We start from the raw sequence: 26,048 nt of genomic DNA on the forward strand, positions 1-26,048 counted from the left end.
CATCCACGTATCGACGAAGAATATCCAAATGGTAAGCTTTTATCTATCTATCCATATATATATATAAGGATTTTTTGTTGAAGTATTAGTTCGGTGAGGACATATGATCAAGCAATAAACATGATGATGCAATAGGGAGATTATAATACTAGATTCCTTAATATGAGCATCAACAATAAAAGATTGTGTGTGTGCAAATAGAAAGCCTTGTAAAATAAGTTAGCAACAGATTATAATCTGAATAAAGTACGGTGATTAAATTGTTTTTGTAACGGTAATCAGAGGTCAATTTAGTAAAATTTGAAATAGTTAATAATCTGTACTACCGTTTCTGTTCATCATTTTAGGGTTGGTAATTTCCGTTAACAAGATCATAAATGCCAGTTATTTTACCTAATAAGTGATAATTAAGTTATTCCCACTATTTCATGGGATGAGTTTATGGATTTTTCTAGATACTTTTATATATATTACAAACGATTACTTGTTTCTGTTAACCTTTTTTTCTACCTTATAGTAGTCGTCAATCATCGTTGTCTACACAATCTTTAAGTGATAATTTAATTGACGATGTCAGATCTATCATCTCAAATGCAACAACTGTCCCAGCATCTGATTATAGTTCAAAAACCAACGAGTCATCATCATTATTCACTTGTTCTTGGTGTAATCGTTCTGGATTTAAGTGTTGGCGTTACCTTCAAATACATCGTGCACGATGTTCATCTCGTCCAAATCGATCCAATAAACAAAAATTTATTTTATCGACAAACAATATTTCACAAGTTAAAACTTCTTTAATTTGTCAACAGTGCAATCGAGAATTTCGATCTGAACCTGGTTTAAAAGTTCATCAAACTTTAATGTCTCATAATAATAATAAATCATTCATTCATAAAAATAAATTATCTAATAATTTATCATCACAATCTATCGCTTGTCCAGGATGTTCACATAATTCGCCACTATTTGAATCAACTGAAAAGTTATTAAAACATTTATTAACATTAAAATCAACAAATACTACTACCACCAATAATAATAATAATCATACAAATCGTAGCCAATATTGGCCTACTGTATTATCAGTGCCTAATTTAGGTTATGGTTGTCATATATGTGGAGTATTACTTGCTTCAGAATCACGTTTAGATAAGCATAAAAAAGCTGTTCATGAAGTATGGCTTTTTCAAGAACAACAAAATATTAGTCCAAGTAAAAAATTACCTACTTCTACTTCATAAATATATTTATATTACATGAATGTTATAGTTGGCTGTCTTCATTGTCTCTTTCTTAAAAAAAATTATTATTATCTCATCACACATAGTTATCCTTTTTGTAAATAGTCAACTATCTGTAAATTTGTGTAATAACAATAATGTGTATATCAATCCCTTCTTAATTCTCTCTTTTTTCAAAGCTTTTTATCTATTATTACGTAATAAATACATAACGATGATGATGACTAGTAATGAGATGTATTACAATGATAAGTCGAATGATAATAGATCAGGAGGATATGAATATTTGTAATTAATACTTATATTTATGCATTCATTCATGTATTTTAGTGTGTACTGTTTCTAGGTTTTTCTTTGTAATTAAAATTTTTTTATTTAACCTTATTTTTCAAAAATACATATTTTTTGTGTTAGATATACTACTGAATAAGACTATTTTTTCAAAATAATGAAAGTGTGTTTAAAGACAAAAAAAACTCAGCAACATTTCCATCTTTATTTCGTTAACTCTTTAATTTTTTTCAACTTTAAACTCAGTCTTCACTACTTTGCCTTTGTATTCATCTGCTCACTTAATCACTCACTCAATCTTATCTCTGTAAGCTTACTATCACATCACTATCATCTTTCAGAAATAAAAAATCCTCTTTTTTGTCATAAACAAATCAGATGTATGTTTGTCAGTTTATAAGATTATTATACTTTTTAACTAGTACTATTATCGTCAATTATAATTCTACTATGTACAGTTTATAGTGTGAAAATTGTCTTGTGTTTTCTCTCTCCCAGCGTTTTTCCCCTGTTCTCTTTGAAAAACATGACAAGATTGTAACTGTGGCAATGAATAATGAGAGATGGCGGAAAAAAGGGAAAAGAATTTCTTCTTTTTATTAGGATTTTTTAATGAGTCGTTCTTTTGTATGAAAATAAATTTATTCGTTTGCTTTTTATTATCGGACTAATTGTTTGTTGTTGTGGTGGTGATGGCTGTACTATTTCTAGTGGATATTTTTAATGAAAACACTTCTAGGTTTATGCTTCAATTATTCCCTCCCTCTTCCCATTCATCTCTGTTTTTTTATTAATTTATTTATTTTACAATGTGTATCATTTTCTCTTTTTGTATGTGTAAAACAAAATAAATTTTTTAATGATAAATATTATTGCATGAAAAGGTGTTGGGGTGGGGGGGGATTTTAGCGTTACAAGTAATTTAATGAATTTCTATTGTGTTAATTATTTAATAGTCATTCGTAACAATTAACCAAGTTTTATACGCATCGTTAAAAGTAAATTATGTTATTTTTTTTAAAGATCATAGGTTTACAAAATACATGTAAAATTAGGTCAACAATTGTTTAGATACATTACGCTGGGAAATAGAAGCAGTTATGAAAAGGATGGATAGAAATTGGAAAGGATTGCCCAGGACAGGGTTGAATGGAGAGTGCTGATAAGCGGCCTATGCTCCTCCGTGAGGAGTAACAGGCGTAAGTATGTAAGTTGCCAAAATAGCCCATACTGTACTATTTGTGTACAAGAATAAGGAATAAAATATTACACTTTCTGAAGTCATGTATATTATATCACTAATAGGTTTATTGATTTTAAGTAGTGTCCTTAGTGGTTTAGTTTCTTGAAATCATGTTTTCAGCTGATATAACCAACCATCTACAGATTTGTTTACTTGCTGTTTAGTTGTATTTGTTTTAATTGTAGCGCTAATAATGTAAATTGTCTGTCTAAACTAAAGTAGGGTAAAGGATAAGTTATACCTCTTAACGTAACTATACAATATAGAAATGTGGTTAGGTAGATTACACTGATTTGTTTGAAAACCACCTGACGGGATTATTTAAAACAAGCATTAGTATGAATGAGAATCGGTCACAGAAAAACTCTCATCCCATTTGTTAAAAAGTGTAATCAAACTGATCGCCTTCCGCTTTTATATAGTAAATAACATACATCTGAAGCTATTTATGTTTTGTATACTTGAGACATTTGTTGAGCCGAACAAATCCCAAGAACACCTATTCTCAAAGGACTAAATACAACCATCCAAATAACATTGATTTTACTCTATGGAATATACTAGTTTCTGCTTTTAGATACTTCCCAATGAAGGATGATAATAACTTTTTCATTCATTAAAATTCAAAACAACATAGTTCGAGGTCTTAACTGGTTGGTAATTTCTCTACGTTTATTGATTTTTATGTATATTCGACTGATAGATAGTTTTGAAGCGAAAACCTGAATATAGTATTGGTCACTGACAGTTTACCCATTTAACTTCCCAGTTACTTACGCCTGTTACTCTCAATGGAGCATAAGCCGCTGACCAGCATTCTCCAACTTCCCAGTGGTTATACTTATTGAATGAAAACAAACATTCAAGCGATTAATCTTTATTAAGTTTAACGAAATGAGGTCAACACTTTTACTCATGCACATAATTAACAAAGAAGACCAATAATAAATAAGTCAAGGTTTGATAAGTTATGAAAATTAAGTTAACTTTATAAGTGACTGGTTGAAAATGAAGGAGTAACTCATTGTTGAGAACCGATGACAAATTAATCAGTTTGAAACCTTATACAAAGTAATCAATGTTAAGTGGAGATTAATTGTCATCAACTAATTAAGATCTGATATCTAAGTTTGGTAATATTATTCTGATAACTTCATATTTTATATATTTATAGAATTTTTAGACTTTATAGTACTTTTATCCATCAATGACTAGTCCTAGATTTCATATTACGTATTATTTACAAATATTCTTTGTTTTATTAAATTCCTCGTTAGTTGTTGACTATTTCGATAAAACAAGTCGTAATACTTTTGACAATTTCTTAATATTGTTTCATTATATTATAAAAGATCCCATTTTTAGTGGAGTTGTGAATGAACCCTGCTAAAGAGTCTTATACTACGGCGAAACAATTGTCTAATGTTGTTTAGTTCCCAATAATTAATTAAGTTATGATAAGGAAAAAAACCCATTTATAACTTGAACTAATCTTTACAAATATTTCAAGTATCTAAAGTTTGCCCTAAATATTTGTAAAGATTAGTTCAAGCTATAAATGGTTTTTTTCTCATCATTTAAAGTAAACTGCTCCCAAATGCCCTAGTACGGCCGAGAGTGGGGAGAGTCTGCTCTCTCTCTCCAAATGGCCACGCGTATATAGCCTCTGCCAGGGAAGTCCTACTCACTGCCTTCTCGTGGTGGGAGTGCTGTTTGCGAAATTGAGAGGATGAAAAGCGAAAAACTGGCGCTTTAACCGGGTTGGTGGAGACGGAGAGTCCACCTAGGGGAGTTGGAAAACCTTGATTCTAAACCAATGGTGTACATGGGCTCGAGTATCCTGAGGGGACAAATGGCGTATGAATCAATTGTTGGTCACCGGCTACCATGGGACTGCATCTCCTCACGATGCTCTACTGCCTTGTGGACCAGATCTTTAGGTCAAAGGTTCCGGGTCTGACCACCTACGAAAACCACTTGCTTCGGTTTGGGCACCTGGGCAGTATCACAACCCTCACACAAATGTAATGAGATTTGTGTGGCGCATATATATCTGATGCCCCCTTGCACCAATATTTATATGTTTAAATAAATAAATAAAAAGTAAATTCGAAAAGAATGCATTGTATATTAGTTTTTTTAATGAAGATTTTAAAATCTGATTCGCTGTACAATTTAGAAAATATATTTTGTCTATAATAAACTTAAATGATGAAATTCATCAACACTTTTTACCTATGTCTATATCTTCAGGTATTTTTTACAAGCATTCCTCTGTTGTTGTTGTTGTTTTTTAAAATGAATATTCATTCTGATTTTCATTGAAACGTTGTAATATAATTCTTAGAGTTGATCCACTTGATCTAATCAATGTGACAGCTTGTTGATGTGTCATTGTAAGTGTACTAATTCCATTAATTTCTAGAATTTCATCTCCAACCTAAATGATGAAAACATTAAAGATAATATTATACATCTAGTGTTGGACTATATGTTGTCATTTCCATTAAAACCTTTATTACTTGTCAACATGAGTAAATATAACAGCGATAAATATATCTATATATACGATAACAACAACGTGTATGATATCGAAAGGCAAAACATCATTCACTTATGGTCAATCACTAAAACGGGAGTGATTAGTTGATTTCTTGAATTGTTCAACTCGAAGTTGCCAAGATTTCATTCTTGTTCCTTAGAGACTCATATAAACCGGACAAAACGGCTATCACATTGGTGCGTGACTATTTGAGTATTTGTGTAAATAATTTTTAAGACACTAACATTTAATTAAAATAAATCATAGTGTCATTGAATAAGAAAAAGAGAATTCAACGAAGAAAATTTTCTTTCCGACGAAATCATCTACTTAAGCTTTACATTCGTATATATAGTTATATGGAAAATATTTTCTTATTACACTGTATTTCGTTCCGCTCCATTTTGCCCGAAGCTAGGACAGAAGTGTTTCATGTGGTAGTTTTTTGGTTGTTAACTTACGTGTGAAGTTTATTGAGTTGGTCATCCAGAATGTACAGCTTAAGTAAGTGATTTCGTGGAAACGAAAATTTTCTTCGCTGAATTCTCTTTTTCTTATTGAATGACACTAACATTTGTCGTATTGGTATACAACTCACTTTCATTTGTCCTTCTTGAAAAGCCGGTCCATTTTCCGCTATTCGATATACAATTAACGGAGATGTGTTCGAGTCGAATCCACTACGGACGGAGAAGCCAAAACCATTCGGACCACGTTGTAATGTGATTGAATATAAGCTTCTAGTTGAAGTGTTATTCAAACTTGGCTTTACAACACAGTTTTCATCCAGCAGTTAGTTTAAAATAAAATAAAATATTTAACTGAGATACTCTTAAACTTTTATGTTTAATGAATTCGCAGGTGAGTTTTCGGGAGCTCGATTAAAAATGCATATTGAAATAAAATAGTTTATTTCTAAATACTTATAAGTGAACCAATCAACTCACGTAAGTTTGTATTTAAAATTATATTGACAAATGCTATTCTTTCATTATTGCTCCAAACGGATTTATCGAAAATCGGGTTATGTCTATGTCTTCAGGTTATACTTTAACAACCTGCATAAATGTAGATTCATTGAGTTTGATGACTTATTCTTAGATCTGTACCAAGTAACCTTTTAAAAAACTACTGTAAAATTGTGTTCATTATCGTTTGAACAAACCAACAAGCCTTATTACACATTCCTTTTTTTGGTTGTTCTGCTCCATTTTACCCGAAGCTAGGACAGAAATGCTTGATTCGGTAGTTTTTTTGGTAGTTAACTGATGTGTAAAGTTTATTGAGTTGGTCATCCAGAAAGGTCAAGAATTTTCCTTATGTTGCTATTCCAATTACCATTGATTATCTAAATTAAATTGTAGTTAGTTTTCTGATTTATTCATTTATATGTTCAATCAGAATGGAACTAATTTATGGATAAATTAGACTCTATATTCTGAGGAAAAAAATGACTGTGAGGGAATACTACACTAGTTTTTGATAAATCATATTAAACGTAAACATTGTCTTGAATTTCTGACTAACTTATGGTAAATTGGGACTTGCAAAATCGAAAAACAACATTTTATTAGTAAATTCCGAGATGAAAATAGATGGATAGTGAACAAAACTTTTGAAGATAAATATTGTTAAACTTGATTAGTATATAGGTTGCAGTAGAATTTGGGATATTAATCTTTAGATGACCGTATCGCTACTATGTCGACTGAATCATAAGAATTCATAATTTGATAGGAATAGACTTATTAATATCTGGATTGTTACGTAATACGTTCATTGATAAATAGCTTCCTAATAAATATTCGCTATGACTTACTTCTGAAGTTTTCGAACCGTTTGTAGGATGAACACATTCAGTTGCATTGGAGCATATCATTGTAGAAGTAGCTGGTGGGATAAAATTTTCATCTGTATCTAAACTGTTAATATGAATATTATGTTGTTTATTAGACAAAAAACCTGGAATTTGAGTTAGAATATGGAATTTAGTGTTATATATCACTATAATATTAATGCATATTTATATGACATCAAATGGTTGGGTTTGTTTACTTATTAAATAGTTTTAATAGATACATGTAAAATTACTTATCTGATGAGTAGGAATAGATGGAATGTGGCTAGCAGTGGAATCCAGGACGCACGTTTTGTCCTGCTTAGGACTAGCCAGATGAATGTACATTGATCCCAGGTTTGATATTCACTCTGTTACTCAAACCAAGTACTGTTCACTTCAAACGCGTTGGGATTTGAGTGTCGTAATTACTAATATAGAGACAATCCATACAGAATGGATATATGCCAACCAGGAATGGTCGAATTTCAGTCAAAAAATCAACATAATCGGGCGGCCTGCTTGAATATCTGAATTATCTGTTCCTGCCATCTAGATATTTCAACAAGTTTTCTATTTCTTTGTTTGTTTTAACAGATCATTATACCAATTAATTGCATAACCTAATCAGGTGAGTTTATCAAAAGTTTGCGACCTTTCGGTGTACAAGTTACAAAAATGTACAGTCGGAGAAATCGTGATGTCTGGCAATGTACATTCAAAAGAATGAATATTATCTAGGTGTCGATTTTTGAAATTATTACATCTAACTGTCGATCGCTCAATATTTATCGTCAATATCAATCAAGAAATAAGAAACAAAAACTTGTTGAAATACTTTGTGCTGAGAATTCTATTTATGGTATCATCAGCCTTTGATACAAATACTGTAGGCGATTTATAACAATACACATAGCAGTATGTACAGAAATCAATTTTTATCCCTGAATGTAATAAAGTAATGATCATTGTTCTGATTAATTAACTATGGCTATTTATTATCTGAAATCTTTTAGTGATTACAAAAATTAGAACAGTCATATAGCAATTAGAAAACGATAAATACTATAAAAAGGGTGATAATTTCTCAATCGTTTGTTTAAATACTTTCAACTATCATTTATACGAATATTCGTCAGGATTCGAACCAATAGCTTGACAAAAGTTGGGCGCCGAGTATAGAGAAGTCATTATATGTAAAAATTATATTTGAAATAATCTCAGCGATTGAAATTCAAATAATTCCAACGTTTCGTCCAGCTAACTTGTCTGGACTTCTTCAGGGTAATAATTAAAGTTTCAATCGCCGAGATTATTTCAAATATAATTTTCACATACAATGACTTTCAACTATCAGTTTTCAAAGTGACAGTGACATTTCAGTTTGAAAAATCATATTTTGTTCTCTTTATGAATGAATTTTTCAAATTCATAAAAGGTTATTTTATAGTCATATCTCATCACTACTTTTAATGGTTAATCTCATCCCATTGATATTCAATTCATTTAGATAGTCATTAATTAACCAAATACATAACTAAATAGTTTCTTCTATAACGCCAACTCACAGTGAAAACTGTTGATTGTTGTGATGATCTGTTTGTGGATGGTTGATTTCTGTTAAACCGAGGTTTTTCTTTAAAGTAAACAATTTATTCTAAGTTGCTTTTGTTAAAAGTAGTTATGAACATTTGTTTCAAATTCTAAGAACTCCATTGTTTACATCAGTTAAAACTGAACATTTCAAGACATATAATATTCACTTTCAATTCTCTAGAACTATATATGATGTATATTGCTTAGAAGAGTAAGGAAAAAGTTATGCGATTTGTAAGAAAACAAACATTGGAAGATTCAAACAAACAATACTAAGTGAATTCAAACTTCACCCTATTGCACAAACAAGTGGCTATCTGGACTCAGTAACTGAGTGGACAACGCGATGGCGTTTGAAGCTAAAGGTGTTAGGTTCGAGTCCCAGAGTGAACATCAACTTTGAGATGCACGTATATCCAGCTGACGACTCCCAAATAGGACGAAACGCGCGTCCTAGATCCCACTGCTAGCCACTATCCATCTTTGCTTATTAGATAGTAGTGTTATGTAATATGTATAGAGTAATTATCTTATAATTACAGCTAGTTCATGTTAGCGAGAGATACAAAAGATCTCATCGAATTTCATTTTGTTTTCTCTGCTAAATACTATATTCAAAATTTTAATCACAACATATGATTTACCAGTTTTTTCAATTGTTAAAATTAATTGTTGTTGACTTTGACGTATAAGATTTACAATATCCATATGATTAATTCCTAATAAACAATAACCATTTATAGCCATTATACGTTGTCCAACTTTTAATTGTCCACATTTATCAGCTGGACTACCTGGAATTATACGACCTTTTAATGGAAAAAAATATGAGATAAATGTTTTAACTACTGATAAAGACACTTTAAACTTCGGTAATCGAAGTTAGACGATACTAGAAAATAAACAAATATCATTTTCTACATTTCCAGTATTGTGATGACCAATAGAATAATGCATGCATTCAATCGTTTGAGCAATTCAGATGCTTTGATATATTTTTGACTAACTGAATTATTACAATACAAAAATATTGATAGACAGTTATTTATTTAAAGTACAGATATATGATCAGTACAATCGTTACCTACTTTTGAATTTGTGATACAATCTAGACTATAGCTTGAGATTCCACATGTGACAACTAGATACAGATAACAATATATGTCTTGGCATACAACAGTCTGAAGATAATTTGTTCCAATCCTAACATCTTTATCTGATATTTCTTAAACGAGTTAATTTTTATTTAAATTAACATAATAATTTACTTCTGTAGAATAACGTGAAAGATTTCCAAGATTTTTTTAAATAAGTGATATGCTATATCTAGAACTAGAACCGCGTACAATCTAAGCACTCAAACGCTTGAACCCTCCAAGTCGCAAGTAAGAAGACAGAAGATGAGTAGAAAGAAATTTTATTCCAACCAGTATCAAATATGATACAAAACACTCGGGTATTTATAATTTTTAGTAAAAACGAAATTATTATTACAATCATTGAGTCCACATGCAGTGGTTTTTAGAATTTGTCCAATCGGGAAGCTATACGTTGAGTTTGTGAAATGTACTCACAAAAGATGATTGGATTAAATGTCTTCGGTCCATTCAGAGCTTTTTAAAGCTTTCATGAGTTCACCGGGGGCTGTCCTCACATGATGAATTAATTTCAATGTAAATAATCAAGTAAATAGTGCTTAACAATGAGGCTGAGAACAAACTAATTAAGCCATATCTACTTTGAAATAACTTCAAATAATATGGAAAATAAATTGTGGTTTTATTTCTCTTTATATTTGATATACAGTATATTGATGAAATTAGAAATAAATAAAAGAAACAAAGGTACTTAATCAAGTTATTACACTTCAATAACAAGGAATAAATGAATGAGGGTTATTCAAGAATAATGTAATTAACAGAAAGAGCATAAATAAGGTAGGGAAACAACATCTGAAAAAAATTTGAAGTTCAAATGAACTCAAAGAATGTATGAAGTTAACTTGAGTCATGTAACTCAGAATTTCCACATTTATTTAATCATCAAGTGAAATTCAATCAGTAAACTTAAACCTTGTTACTAGATTTACACTAATCGTCAAAGGTTTTGAAGCCTGTTTCTAACTCATATGTTTTTTTCCCAAAACATTTCTTATTTAGTCAGTATTATGTAGCAAATGCATAAGGTATGTCATAATTGTTTAAAACGAAACATTTGCTTATATCTACTATTTGAGTTCAAAATTTCTATTTGTTTATTTAAAATGAATGCACATATAAATGTTATAAATAAATAATATATTTCTAATATCCTAATAAGTAGAGGAATTAGATTTTCCGACGTTTCGTGGTTCAGTGTAAGCTACGTCTTCAGAGAATAGTACAACGTTATACTATTTAAACTTGGACTAATTTTAATTTGGTTATTTATTCTCTGAAGAAGTGACTTACACTGAGTCACGAAACATCAGAAAATCTAATTTTTCTACTTATTGGGATATTAGAAATCTATTATTTATTTATAACAATCTACTCAATCCTCAATTTATTCGAAATTATCAAGTCAGACCTTGGTAACTGTAAGGATGGCTTGTTGACAAACTCAAGAAGCCCAGAAAGAGAAGAAGACATTCCATCCAACCACCGCTAGAGGAACATTCTAGAGTGTCGACGTGTAGCTTCCCTATTGGATGAATAAGAAGGACCCCCTATGTGCCTATTGGCTGTCCGAAGTGATGATTTACTTTCAGCCAAAAACCATAAATACATGAGATGTTTGTAGTATATTCGACACTGTTTGTAATAACATTCCTACTTACTAGTCTTCTGTCTTCTCATTTTGCGACTTGGGAGTGTTCTAGCGTTTGAGTGCTCAAGTATTACGCGACATACTAAGAATCTAAGTTCGAGATATAGCAGTAACAATACCTATATATAAATATTGTTAGTAGTAAAATTCAGCTGCTCATATTTCAAATTATTAGTATTCGTTTTATTCAAGGATTTCTCTGATTAAATTTTCTGTTAATTCTTATCTAATTGACTAATTATCAATTTTTTCTTTAGTAGCTAGAATATTGTTATATTTTGTTACATTTATACTTACCTATTTCACTTGCTTTTTCTTTATTCAAAGAGCTGACTATCACAAAACCAAAACCTTCATCTTTCTCTTTCAATAACTTCACATTGATTATGTTTGAACTGTTTGAATCTTTTGCTGGTACTTCTGTAATATATCAGACACAAATAAGACAATTGCAATCAAGGATAATGTTTAAGGTGATTTATAGAGATGATTCCCAAATTAAAAGCTTTAAAAGTTTTATAACCATGAACAACATCAGGTGTACAGTTTACCATCTTAAAATGTAATCCTTGCATTTATTTCTTAAAATAGGAATATTGCGTTTTAGGAAAGTATTTCAAGTAAGATTATTACTTATAAATTATGAAGATGAATCCTTTACTAAAAATGTATCGAATGGATTTCACATTCGAATACTACGTATTTATCTAGAACCTGAAGTAAGACTAGATTTAATCCAGTGTTAAAAGCTACAGTCAACATTAATTTTTTTCTTTGAAAGTACTTCGTAGTGTGGACGAAAGTGAACATAGATGCATTTCCTAACAATAATCAAAGGAACACATTAAGATAAATATTTGCTCTCTTTCTGAGGATTGTCCTGTGAGATGTACTCGTTTCAAGATAAAATTTTGTTAAAAAGTTTACTGTTGTCACTTGCCTGCATTGAATACAGACAAAAATACATACAATTTTGACTCAATTAAATTGACATTCACTCAGTTAAAAAACTGATTTGTGATAGATAATTAGAAAACTAAATAGTTATTTTTCGATCCACTCGAGTGTTGTTTGCGATCAAAGTTAGTCAGTTTAAATTGAAACTTATTTGTCAAACTTTGTTAACTATTTTAATTTGCTGTCATTATCCTGGAACTCGATTAAAAATTATTCAGTCATCCCTGTATATTGGCTATAAAGGTTTCGTATAATTTATACTATGCTGTATGGATTTATCTTTTTGAAGTACTTTCAACTATCTTATTTCTGAAAAATGACCTTCGTTAGTTTGAAAAATGTCATGTACGTAAAGTGAATATATTTTGCTACCCCTATTTATTTCTATTTATGGTTTAATAAGCTCCACAAAGTTATAAAAGTTGACGAAGTCTCTACCTTATGAGCTTCAATATTGTTTCGAATTCCGACAGTCCTTAGAAGCACCGTGCACTATATTAGATTTAAAAAATTATTTATTACCAGATTTCACAAAAAACTGGTCAAGGAATTTTAGGATATAACAAATAAACTGTGTAATTACACAGAAATAAGGAATTATAGACAATACATATCCTTAGATTACAACGTTTTCGTCGCTAGTCCTTGAAAATTATTTAATATCTTGTTGACTTAACGTAAACGTCGTAGATAATTTCGTTAAATGTTTTATACTACTAACAAAGTTTTCAGTGGTGATAAATAAAAGTTGTATTAGTAAATGAAAACTTATTGATGTGAACTAGGTTGCACACGTTTAAAATCATTGTTTGTGAATTGTTGATGTTATTTTACTTACAAAGTCGATGTACTTATGTGTATGCGATCATAAAGCTGGTTTTGTTTAATTATATTTTCAAACAATTAAGTAAAAAATATGGTACATTATTTCATCCACAAATTGTTCTTCATCATTTAAGGTAACATAGTTTAGCGTTTGAAGGTGTAACTTCGAAATTTGTTTTCAGTGTTTAGTCTAGTAAGAAATACTACTAAATTTTCATTGGTTGTTTATTTTAAAGACTAAGCGAGTATTAATATACATTAGATTATGAGATACTGAAGATTTGTAGCTCAGGTGGATGATTTTGATGGAGTTTTGTTATCTGAGCTGGATGGTTTGGTTGTGAAGCTTCCATCATTCTTCTGAACGACATCATCAGCACAAACGTTCTGACGTTTGTTCAGAGGAACAATGAAAACTTCATTACCAAACCGTCCAGCTCAGAGAATAAAACTCACTAAAAAACACATTATATTAACTTCCAGTCAACAGTAATAATTTGAAATATATTAGCTTTTTAAAATCTTATATGAAATCGCATGTATTACGAAAACTATATTAGGTATTTTGTCTTTCAAACTTTATTCAGGGTCGTTACATATTTGGTGAATTTGTATCGCCTGATTGCTTTAACTTAAAGAATAAGTTTAAATTCATTCTAATCATTAAAAGAGATGGTTTCCAGTTTATTGACTAAATTTTTCTATTCTCTAGTCTCTAGTGTTATATATTACACAAATCATAAAAAATATGGATGATAGAAGTAGAACACAATTAGCTTCCATTCGCAGATAAAATTAAACATATTCTTTTTAGAACCTCAGATGATATTAAGAGCTTTATATAATTCCAGTCTAGTTTCTTCTTAGCTGTTAAAAACGTTTCACTCAGACTTAAAAACTGCAGCTTAAGGGTTAAAGTAATCATTTTTCAGCCAATAATTTGCGAGCATAAACTTCATTTCAATCACGTTCGTTCAGGAAGACAGGAAGCATTATTAGCCCTCGCACAAACAATATGCCTCAAAACAGAGTAGTTAGTAACATTTTATTTTTTCTACAAGATAGACACATTGACATTGTCATGATCTAGAATAAAATCCCAAGTCGTTTTTTACAGTAATTGTAAATAACAAACACAATCAGAATTTCAAAAAGTACACTGAAATTGATAATTACCCGATATTTTCATGCATTCAGCTTCATCTAATGGATGTATTCTACGAACAGTCAACGTAACATAACCATTATTATTCTTTGCTGCTAATCGAAGTAGTTCTTCAATCTCACTAGGTTTACAGCTCAATACAGAATGATTTTCAATAGCCACTAACAGATCACCTACCACTAAATTTTGACTTGATTCGCTTGAATTTCCATTGTCTTCTATAGGTATGATACATAGCTGAAGAAAATAAGTTATGTTTACAAAAACAGAGTTTTATAAGAAACCCATGCATTCTTAAAACAATATTTTAAATGTTTAAATAAAGTGATAGATAATTTTACTCCAGTTAAGAGGAACATGTAAAACGCTTCAGTGTTCAAACTGCAAGAAAAGTTTGACTTGTGGTCATTTGTTTTAATCATGGATTTATAAGATGCTTGGTTTTAACTAAAAGTTAAAGAATTTTTAAGATAGTTTTCATTATTTCGAATGTTGAAAAACATCATTGGAGATTTACATTTGGAATATCTGAACTCTACATCATTATTATATACTACGTGTAACAATAATTCTATCGTAAAAAATATATGAACTGAAGGTTAAATTAACTTAGTGTTGTTTACTTGTATTTTCAAACGCCATCGTGTTATCCATTAAGTCCTTAAGCAAACAGTACTGGGTTCGAGTCCCAAAGTGAACATCAACTCTGAGATGCAGGTACATCCAGCTGACGGGTCCGGAATAGGACGAATCGCGCATCCTGGATTTCACTGCTAGTCACTATCCATTTTTGCCTATAGAACTGAAAGCTAGCACAAATGTATAGATATAGTATTCTTGTAAAAGTTCACAAATTTACCTACTGTTTATTTCATGAATAAACAGTTAAGATTTCTACTGAAACTGTAATCAGTACTTTAATATTCTAAATCACTCACACACAAAGATTATAGTTTGTTGAAACAATAGGTGTTTGAAAGGAGTAGAAATTTTCTATGTTTAAGTTATGAATAACAGCTTTGTAAAACCCTTGACAAATAGTTTCATTATAATTACTTTTATCTATTCATATAGTAAAAATTTAGTTTATTTGATTTATTCTGATATGAAATACTATACATAGAACAATTTTCCTCCAGTATTCATAAAAGGTAACCAGTGACTATAAAATGTATATAACCAAATGATTACACAGAAGCTTTTAACTTTATTAAAGTATTCATTCACCTGTTTTTCAATTTCAAAAAAGCAACTCAGAGAATTGTCATGAAAGCATTTTACATTCCCATTTTATAGAAAGTGAACTGTAGCTAAACGACCATATGTTTATCATTTTCCGTATTAAGAATGATAATATTTACAAGGTTTGAAATGATAAAGTGCTTTTCGGACTACTCTAGGAATGTAAATGAAATCAACTGTTGATATCTTAATGTTTCTGATTCTCTAAAATTAATCTGAAATATAAGCTACGTTAATCAGTGATGATATATCATTAAATGGTTAAAAAATGAAATATATATATGTTCATCAGATGTATCTTAAGTCTCAATCTGTGTAATTTCATCGAACTCTATTCATAGGAGACTTACGCGAATTGATGCAGATTCATACTGAAAATATTAACAACTATTCATTTCAAAAATAAATGCCGAGGTCAGGATAGACTAGCCGAGTGCGAAAGCATCATGGAGATACTTGGATCAGGAGAAATGAACAAAAATAACGAAGGATTGGTAGATCTATGTTTTTCCAAAAACATGGTTATGGGTAGAACGTAACCTTACAAACACATATACAATGCTGTGTCAGCTTCCTCTGACTACACTACAGAGAACCAGATCGGTCATATCCGTGTCAATAAAATTTTTCGAGGGTCCATGGAAGAAGTAAGGACAAAGAGAGGATCTGATATAGCTTCAGATCAACATCTCGTGGTGGGAAAACTAAAGTTTAAGCTAAAATAGCATTAGACAAGTGGGCATATAGCACTACAAACGTTCAATAAAAACTTCTTTCGAGATACCAACAAACTCAATGTTTTCCAGATACATCTTAGTGATAAGTATCAAGTCTTACAATGTCTACAAAAAAAGAAAAACCCACTGTAGAAAACGATTGAAGGGGAATTAATGAAATAATCAATCCAACACTCTAGGAGTTGATGGGCCTCAATAAGCACCAGCATAAGGAGTGGATTTCTGTTGATACCCTAAGCAAGACTCAGGAAGGGAAGACCAAGAAGACAGAAATTAACAATAGCCAAACAAGATAAGACAAAGCCAAGATACAGTCCGGATACACAAAAGCAACAAAACAAATCAAGAGGAGTATTAGGGCCGACAAGCGGAAATACGTGGTACACTTAGCGTTGCAACAGAAAAAGCTGCAAGAGAAGGATATATAGGACAACTGAATGATACCACGAAGAAGGTAGCAGAAAAATATGGTGAACCATTGCGACCAGTCAGGAATAAGGAAGGTACATCAATCACTGAGGTTCAAGGAAGAAGTGGGTAGAGCTTTTGAATAAAATAATCCCGCTGAGCCAACTGAACATCGAGGTGATACGCACAGACCTCCCTATATATGTTGCCTCACTCCTAATCGAAAAATCACCAAGGCCATCAAACTAATCAAGAATATCGAAGTAACAAGGTCAGATAGTATTCCAGCTGAAGCAATGAAGTCAGATGTATAGATCAGTGTTAAGATGTCCTTTGTCATATTCAGAAAGAACAGGTACCAACAGACTTGAAGGAGGAATACCTCAACATGATACCGAAGAAACGAGATCTTATTATCTGTTATAACTACGGAGACATCGCGCTGTTGTCAGTAGGAAGAAGGGTTTTCGATAATTTTGTTAAACCAAATGCAGGATTCAGAAAATGTCCTCTGCCGAAGGGTAACTAAGTATCAATGTTTATCTTACTTCATCTAAAATCACTCATTTGGTTGTTCAATAATAAAGTCTAAAATATATTTTCTGTTGATTTAGTACAATTAATAATTTTATATAATGAAGTTTCAACTTAGAACTATGTTATCTGCACCTGTTATCGATTAAGTAATAATGATTATTATTATTATTATCATTATTATTATTATAAGCTTTAGAAATTGATGAGTCTGTAGATGACTAACGAGTTCAGTTTTCGATTTCATAGGGGTCGCAATAAATAAACTTCATTTATTACTATAAATTAACTTTTTAAATTTAAAAAGAAAACACCTCAAGGATAAAATCAGCAACAAAATGGTATTACGTAATAAACAGACTTTTCAATTTAGAAATACATTACACATTATTGCAACTTTAAAAGTAAAAAATATTTATTTCAGTTGTGCATATGAATAAAATGAATTGACTAATGAAAATTTAAATATACACCATCAACATATGACACTCGGCATTACCACTGTTGGATGCCGGCTCAGTGACCTAGAGGTTAGGCGTTCGCTAGTGGGACTGAAGGTCCAGGGTTCGAGTCCCATGTGCGAGATCGTAAATGAGCACTATTGAGGAGTCCCATACTAGTACTTCCAGATTTTCAATGGTGGTCTAACATTGGTCGATCCATGATCTCAATCAGAAACTCAAAAATCTCCACAACCCCATAGCGATAACAATAATAATACCATTCACTTACTAAATTTTGTTCAATATTTTCCTTAACAAATTTTAATTTTCCATCTTTTGTGCTATAGCGAATTTTCACGTCTTCAGTAAAATTATTATAATTTGTATTACTAGTACTAATTTCAGGAATATTCAACATTAGATTATGGGAATTTTTCATTTGTATTATTGGTGATAAATAAGGTGAAGAGATTTGATCTAATAAGGAATTATCACAATGTTTATCGTTTACAATTGATTGTTGTCGTTGTTGTTCTTTTATTTGATTTTGTTTGAATACATCAAATTTTTGATAATCATATTGTGGTATATTATTTAAATGAGAAGAATCATTGATTTGATGGTTGTTTGTTTTCAATGTATTTATGAATTGTGATATCGGTACAAAATCTGGCGTTTCACAAGGACCACTCTTACCTATACCTGGAGTAATACACTGTACAGGCAACCATGATTCAGGTTTCCTCTTCATTAATAAATTGTTTACATTATTGAGCTCAGAAGTATTCGAAGAACTGTGTTTATCATTTGTTTGTAGATTATGGTTTGTGGATTTTTTTCCATGACAGTTTGCATTTAATACTGTTCTTAGGAAGGATATCATTTCAGCTTTATTTGTTTCTCTTATTGTTGGTGTAGTTGGTGTGGAAGTAGTTTTGTTTAAATCCAAATAATGATTTGTAGATTTTTTAGAATTCAAATGAATATTTGCATGATTTACTTGTTTTAAACAAGTTGAACAAACTTTGATAAAAACAGAATGAAGCAAAGTTGCGGTTAGATTTTGTTAAAATTCAATTCTAATAAACAAATTGTTTCTATTCCTCATTTAAGGGTGTGGTTTGGCATTGAATATGTATATATAGGCGAAAACGTATTTATGTACGAATATAAGTAGTATGAAACTGTTAAAAGCTAACCAATGAAAATTACATATATATTTCTTACAATATTCTTGTGTACACACCCAATAGACAGGAACTAATGAAATGACTCATCTTAGAATATGAGTAACACTAAATGCCAATAATAATAATCATAAGATTTGAGGCTACGTAGCTATGTTGCTAAGTCTATACACTTCAGAATAAAAATACTGTATGTAACTCTTTATTTGAAACAAAAGCCTTATGTTTTATTTGTCTGAATTAAGAGTTTATCAATTGACTTTATCTATATCAATAGGTTAATCTTAAGTTTACACTGTAGGTTGTATGTTTGAGTACCTATGGCTTAAAGTTTTCTGATATGATTAGAATTAAATTAATGGATTGTATCATTACTATACAACAAATAAACTAACTCATTAAAATTACTGTTCATTACATTCTGAAAAAAGGGCTCTGGACGACTATTAAAGTAGGTCAACCGTTTTATATTCACAGAGATGAGACAGACATTAATTCTGAATATTACCAACTACTGTTAAATTAATAACAGACAAATAATAGTTGTTCGACTACACAATGAATCAACGAAGCATTTTTGAAGATATTTATCAACTGTCAATACCAAGCAGAGAAAAACAATTTTCTCATATTTTTTCTCAATTAAGAATTCTTTCAGTATCTGATTCTGTTTTATCTAGAGCTTGAATTATTGCTATACCACATACAACTTGATCACAGACAGAAGACGAAAGGAAAGGAATCTTATTTCAAAAAGTATTAAATATGATACAATACACTCGGGTATTTCTAGTTTTCAGTAAAAACGAAATCGAATTTGTCCAATCGGGAAGCCACACGTTGAGACTTTGAAATTTTTTTCCGAAAAAATGATTGGACAGAATGTCTTCGAGCTTTTTAGAGCTTCCATGAGTTCACCGGCAGCCATCCCCACAGATTCATATAAACCAACATGGTATCATACAAATAATTTGTCTATAGTTTACATAAAACATTGTTCAAAATTATTTAGTTCACATTCATTTTTAATATTTATTGCTCTTGGAGTTTAAAAACTTCAGGTAACTAGACAAGATTTGATCTACAGTTAATAAGTTTATTTAAAAGTAATTTCAATAAAATTCTATTAACAGTTAATGCACAAAATGTAACTAAGAATATTCAATGAAACTAATGAACTACTTTTTATAGAATACTTTTTTTTTCATTAGGCACTCAAATGCTCTGGTACGATCGAGAGTAGGAAGAGTCAGCTCTCCCTTTCAAAACTCTCTCATATGGCCACGGGTATACAACCACTATCAGGGAAGTTCTGCTAACTGCCTTCTCACGGTAGAATGTTGTTTGAGGAATTGAGAGGATGAAAAGTGAATGCCCGGTGCTTTAACCGGGTTAATGGACACAGAAAGTCCACCTAGGGGAGTTGGAATACCCTGATTCAAAACCAGTGGTGCACATGGGCTCCAGTATCCTGAGGGAACAAATGGCGTATGAATCAATTGTTGGTCACCGGCTACCTCGGGACTGAATCTCCTCACGATGCTCGACTGCCTTGTGGGTTAAACCTTTAGGCCGAAGGCTCCGGGTGTGGCCCCCTAAGAAAACTACATGTTTCGGTCTGGGCACCCGGGCAGTATCACAGCCCACAAATAAATCAAATGGCTTGTGTGGTGCATATATATCTGGTGCCCCCTTGTACCAATATTTATATGTTCAAATAGATAAATAAATAAACTGAATACTTACCGTGAATCACAGTAAACTGTATTGATTCAGATTTTAAGTATACACTCAATAATTGTGAAAATTGAGTTTTAGTTAATTTAACTACGTCAAAATGACCAATTTTCACTATCAAATCACCTGGTTGCAACTTTGTTTTATTTAACTGATTGATGTTATTTCTAGTTACCTGTTGATTCAGAAACAAAAAAAATACAATTTAAGAACATTAGGTTTCACATCAACTCTGTTTACCTAGAAATTAATTATGATTTGACTTTTGATTATAATCAAATTTGATTGTTTATAATCATTATATTTATAAAGTATATCAAGTGTAATGGTTGAATGAAAGGATAACGGTGTAATGAACTGATAATAATCATGGATGCTTACTGCCGAGGAGTTTCATACTAGAGCGAAAAGGTCGTCCAATACTTCCAGGTTTTCCATGGTGGTCTAGCTTTAATTGACTCATGAATTTAACTAATAAATTACTATAATATCCACAAAACCTGTTATATCCCGATAAGAATAATGAATGGTAACATTTGGGATCAATTTATGGACCAATGCTATGCGTATATTTCTATTGTATAATTGTTAAATAACTAAACTATTCATATTCGTGTCCCACTTATTATGAGCTCTATTTTGACATATGAATTATTATTATACGATTTATCATTCTCGAGTTATGCTGTCTATCAATTACTATCTCTCTTATTCACAGCCACATTTGGCTAAATCTCGTACAAATGTTGTTTCTTATTTTATAGTACGATGTGGTCTGTCTGGTTAGTATATGAACCCAGTATGTTTGAAATAAATGAATCATATTGCAGAGGCTGTTATTGGTGTTCTGGACTTAACTGGCTGGGCTAGGCAGAAGCAGGACCGATAAGTACTCTAGACTGCTCGTACGGATTTCGTGTGTCATTGGTGTGATCGATAATTCACTGTTCTCTAATTGGCGGTATTATCACGTTATACATTAACAGGGCACACAGACCATAAGTTATCACAATATCCCTTTCTGATGATAATAGATAGTTTTATAAATTAGTTATTTGTGTTTGTTCAAAATCCTTAGTTACAAAAACTAAATTTCTACTTTAGATAATAATATAGTCAGTGCTATGAGATTTTGTTGAGCGATTCATATTTTCTTTCATTACATCTTATGCTTTATCTCGTGTATGTGCCTATTCAGCGATATTTTTCTTAAAAGCACAATGATTCGAGGACATTTGTGATCGTTATACATGTTTTAAACAATTTTAAATAAAAAAAAGTCTGATAATTTTCTACTCATATGAATGTTGGTAACTAGAGAAATTCACTAAGTAAACCTAATTACCTTACTTCACTGACAGTTCAAAATAGATCTTTTTCTAATACAAAAAGTACTCTTTATATGTAGTATAAGCATTGCTTTTTTTTAAAAAAAGGAAAACAATTTAATCATTTACTTACCTGATTAACCAAGCATCCATAATTTGTATAAAAATAAGTGAATCCATATTCATTTTCTTTTTTAACCAACTTCACAGTTCGTAGGGAATTGCAACAATTTGAGCAAAACTGTATTGACCATCACAATGAAAAGGAAATTGTAAACAAAATATGGAAATTAGTTAGTTATTTCATAACTATAGCGTATATACATAGTTATATTTTGTCTATTACTGTTCAATATCAAGTATGAAAAACTGGAAGTTCCTTGTAGAACATTGGAAGTCAAGGCAAGATCAGTTTTAATCTGTTAAATATAAGTATGTATGATGAATAAACTAGACTAACTAACTGAAATTATAAAGTATTCTCATAAAAAGTGATGTTGGTTTATATATATGCATAATAAACAGTAACAAATGTCTCAATACCTAGTCAGTAAAGTGTTTACTGCAAAAAGAATAAATTCTTTATGATTCTATCGTTATTAGAGATATGCCATTTGACAGTGAGTATACTCAAACAAGATTCATTAAAGTCAAAGTCTTTTTATAATGATTATTTTATACTAAACATCTAAAAGTATATGAAAGTAAAATATGACAGAATGTTTATTTTTAACTTTTAACTTCCTAAAAACAATGCAAAATCATTTCAGTAATAAAAATGTATAAAAACATTTGCTTAGTTACATCATTTTAAAGCAGTTTGTATTTTATAATTAATGAGTGAGAAGAAAATACTGCGAGATTATAATTTATGGACGAGCAAATCAGAAGCTTTTGAGGATTTCAAGGTCACGGCGCCGATTTCAGTACCTGATGCTCATGTATGTATGGTTCACAGAGGATTTTAGAGAAGACTTGACAATTAAGCGACTACAACAAATGAGACTACTAAAAAGTTCCTGTATTTGTAATTACGAATATTAAATGACTTGTAGACCTTGTGCAGACTACCATGATGTTGTCCTTCGATGTAACATATGTTGAAGGAAGACGTTTGCTAGAATACGAACCTTTATCGCTCGATCCAGATTGAGACTAGGGCAAATTATATTAATTCTTGCGAACTGTATAATAAAAGCACCAATAACATTGGCCGAAATGTTCGCAGATGTTACTGAAGCTTCGGCTGTTCAGTGGTATGGGCATTGTAGGGATATATGCGTAATAACAATGATAAACTTACGCAACAGGAGTACACACAAACATTACTGAAATTATGTGGTCGAGGCTGAGCGAGTTTTTGCGACCTTATCATGGCTCCATAGACCGACTATTATGGAGCCACATGGATGAGTTCCTCTACCTTATGCATTGCGATTTTAGAACCTTTGAACCTCCATTTAACCTTACCAAGTTTTTGAACCATATAAAAGAAGTGTATCCACTTTAATTATTTGATATTTTATAATATATTTTAACTCTATACTGACTGTTTACTGATTGTTTAATATTTCTCAAGGTCACTTAAAGTTTGTTCAAAGGTCGTCCATAAATTATAGTCTCACCGAAAATACTTTAGTCAGGTAATCATGACAGTAAACAATGAGATGACAAGTTAAAGTTTTAGGTTTGTTTCATTTGGGATCTTAGTTACTAATCTGATCCTTAAAAAGATTATTGGTTTATTGTTCATGATCTGTCATACTCTAGAAAGTACATAAATTATTAAATATAGTGAATATTCTAAAGAAATATACCATTTTCTACATATCCTTAATAGTTTTGAAGTTTATTCCATTTTGATACCGTAAACAATATTGATTTTCATTGATTGATTCTATCAACATCACGTAAGAATATCATACCTTGGAAAGTTATGATAAACCATAAAGACATTGGCGAAAATGGAAAGTATTAAGCTTCACGTAAAATGTACCGAGAAATTTACCTGTATGTAAAATACATGTGATAAGATTTAATTAATCGTTTATGATAAACTGCGAAATTATTTTGTTTTGATGTAGTACAAATGATTTTCTGATTATTGTGTGAAGCTTCCAGATTATGAGCAACTTAAAAGAAGAAGGAATTTATTTGTAGCTAACCATTAAAAAAACCGGAGCAAAGAACATTTAGAAAATTATGATTTTCTCGAAATTATCGCTCTCTGATGATTCATACTTAATAATATCTGTGATCGTGAACGACTCCCATTTATTATCAGGTTTTGTGGAGATTTAGTATTTTCATAGTTGCAAGCGTGAGTCAATTGAAGCTAGACCACCAAAGGAAACTTGGGAGCACTGGACAGCCGTTTCATCCTATCGTGGGACTCCTCAGCAGTGCGCATCCACGACCTCGCTTTGTGAGATTCGAACCCAGGACCCACCAGTCTCGCGCCTGAGCACTTAACCGATAGACCACTGAGCCGGCATCGGATGGTGTTTATGTCTAACTTCAACCAATCCACGAAGTTGAGCAACCACTCACCAATTGTCTTCAGTGAGTTCCTATCTCACAACAGACCTGGTTGAACTCCACTGGTTACTGCTTCTCACTAGAACTCTCAAAGTCAGTCACTAGTGAGCATATGATTATTATTATCAAAAGAAGTTTTATGGAGATTTAATATTTTCATAGTTACTTTTTTCCTATTTAGTAATACCATCCATTAGATAAAAATATAATAGGGTACCCCTCATTATTTGATAAGTGCAGTTAAAAAAATAGGGAAAAATACAAATAGTTTGTGAATTAAAACTAATGATTACTAGTTTATGGCTGTTATTTGTGAATGTGAAAGACAATGACCTAAATAATCGAGGGCTTGCAGATTTTGTTACACTAGTGTCTCAAAATTTTCATACTGATGCCTTCTGCTACATGACTAGTTTCAAATCTTTTTATCTTTGATTTGTATTAAATTATCGTCTTGTAATATGAACTAGTTCACCCAAAAGTTGTATGACGATCTTATATTGGAAAAAGCATTTGTTAATGTCGAGTGGACATGTATCATAGCTTGAAATTTCTGTAGTTATATGGATTTTACCAGGACCTAATACTGAGTAAATCTCATTATGGTTAGCCTTTTTTGTGTTAATTAGAGAGGTATTTTCTTCTATCTTTAAGCTTGACTAGTGATCCATTATAACAGGCTGACAAAATTCATTTATTTAGTTCGATGACAGACATAATTTACATGTTAATTAAATAGCAGAGCTACTAATACAGCATAAAAGTAAGTTCATTCACTTAAAGATTGGGTTAATGAAGTATCCTAAATTCCTTAAATAATACACTTACGTGTTCCATGTAGGATCTCACACATTTTGATCCGTTCTGAGATTCGAAGTCCGAATTTATCCTTTTCGGCGACAATTCTGAGGAACTGCTCATTGAAGAACACGAACTGAATGATCTCGGTTTATTAAAATGTTTAGTGTAGTTATGATCTTCGGTTACAGAATAAATTCCAGGAATCCCTAGTCCTCTAAGTAAAGTAACTTGAACAGCACTGCCTACTGGAACCTTGGCCAACAACTGTACAGCATATTCAGGAGTGCAGCCTGCTAAACGACAACCACCGGCAGCAAGTAATATATCACCAGGTCGTATTGAATTATTCTTTCCAAGTGATTGGACTAAATCATTATTATATGTTATTACATCATCACTCACACTTCGTATCTGTAATAAACGTTGAAAGAACCCTTTTTGCCTGTCCGATAAATTAGACATAATGTTGACATCTAATATACCATTTGGAATAAATGTTATAACTCCACTCAACGTCAACCCAAAGCCAGAAGGTTTTTTAATTAAACAAGTATCAATTAATTTAACACTACTCGATGAAATCAT

The 26,048-nt window shown here is 31.2% G+C and overlaps 2 protein-coding genes across 2 annotated transcripts; one reads left to right on the top strand and one right to left on the bottom strand.

Moving 5' to 3' along the window:
• Positions 1–863: 863 nt before the first annotated feature.
• On the top strand, positions 864–1,244 carry Smp_200890 (uncharacterized protein; the record flags this gene model as incomplete). The annotated part of the gene is made up of 1 exon (XM_018793873.1): positions 864–1,244. The coding sequence occupies one exon, from the start codon at positions 864–866 to the stop codon at positions 1,242–1,244; it is 381 nt and encodes a 126-aa protein (XP_018648342.1).
• A 3,718-nt stretch (positions 1,245–4,962) lies between these two features.
• Smp_180290 (membrane associated guanylate kinase inverted related) lies at positions 4,963–26,048 on the bottom strand (the record flags this gene model as incomplete). Its single annotated transcript, XM_018793874.1, has 10 exons — positions 4,963–5,218; positions 5,919–6,086; positions 7,140–7,282; positions 9,398–9,562; positions 11,859–11,981; positions 14,520–14,745; positions 18,231–18,895; positions 20,806–20,971; positions 22,258–22,365; positions 25,491–26,048. The coding sequence occupies 10 exons, from the start codon at positions 26,046–26,048 to the stop codon at positions 5,072–5,074; spliced, it is 2,469 nt and encodes an 822-aa protein (XP_018648343.1). The 3' UTR covers positions 4,963–5,071.

This window comes from Schistosoma mansoni, chromosome 1 (assembly GCF_000237925.1).
Source record: "Schistosoma mansoni strain Puerto Rico chromosome 1, complete genome".
Lineage (NCBI taxonomy): Eukaryota > Metazoa > Platyhelminthes > Trematoda > Strigeidida > Schistosomatidae > Schistosoma > Schistosoma mansoni.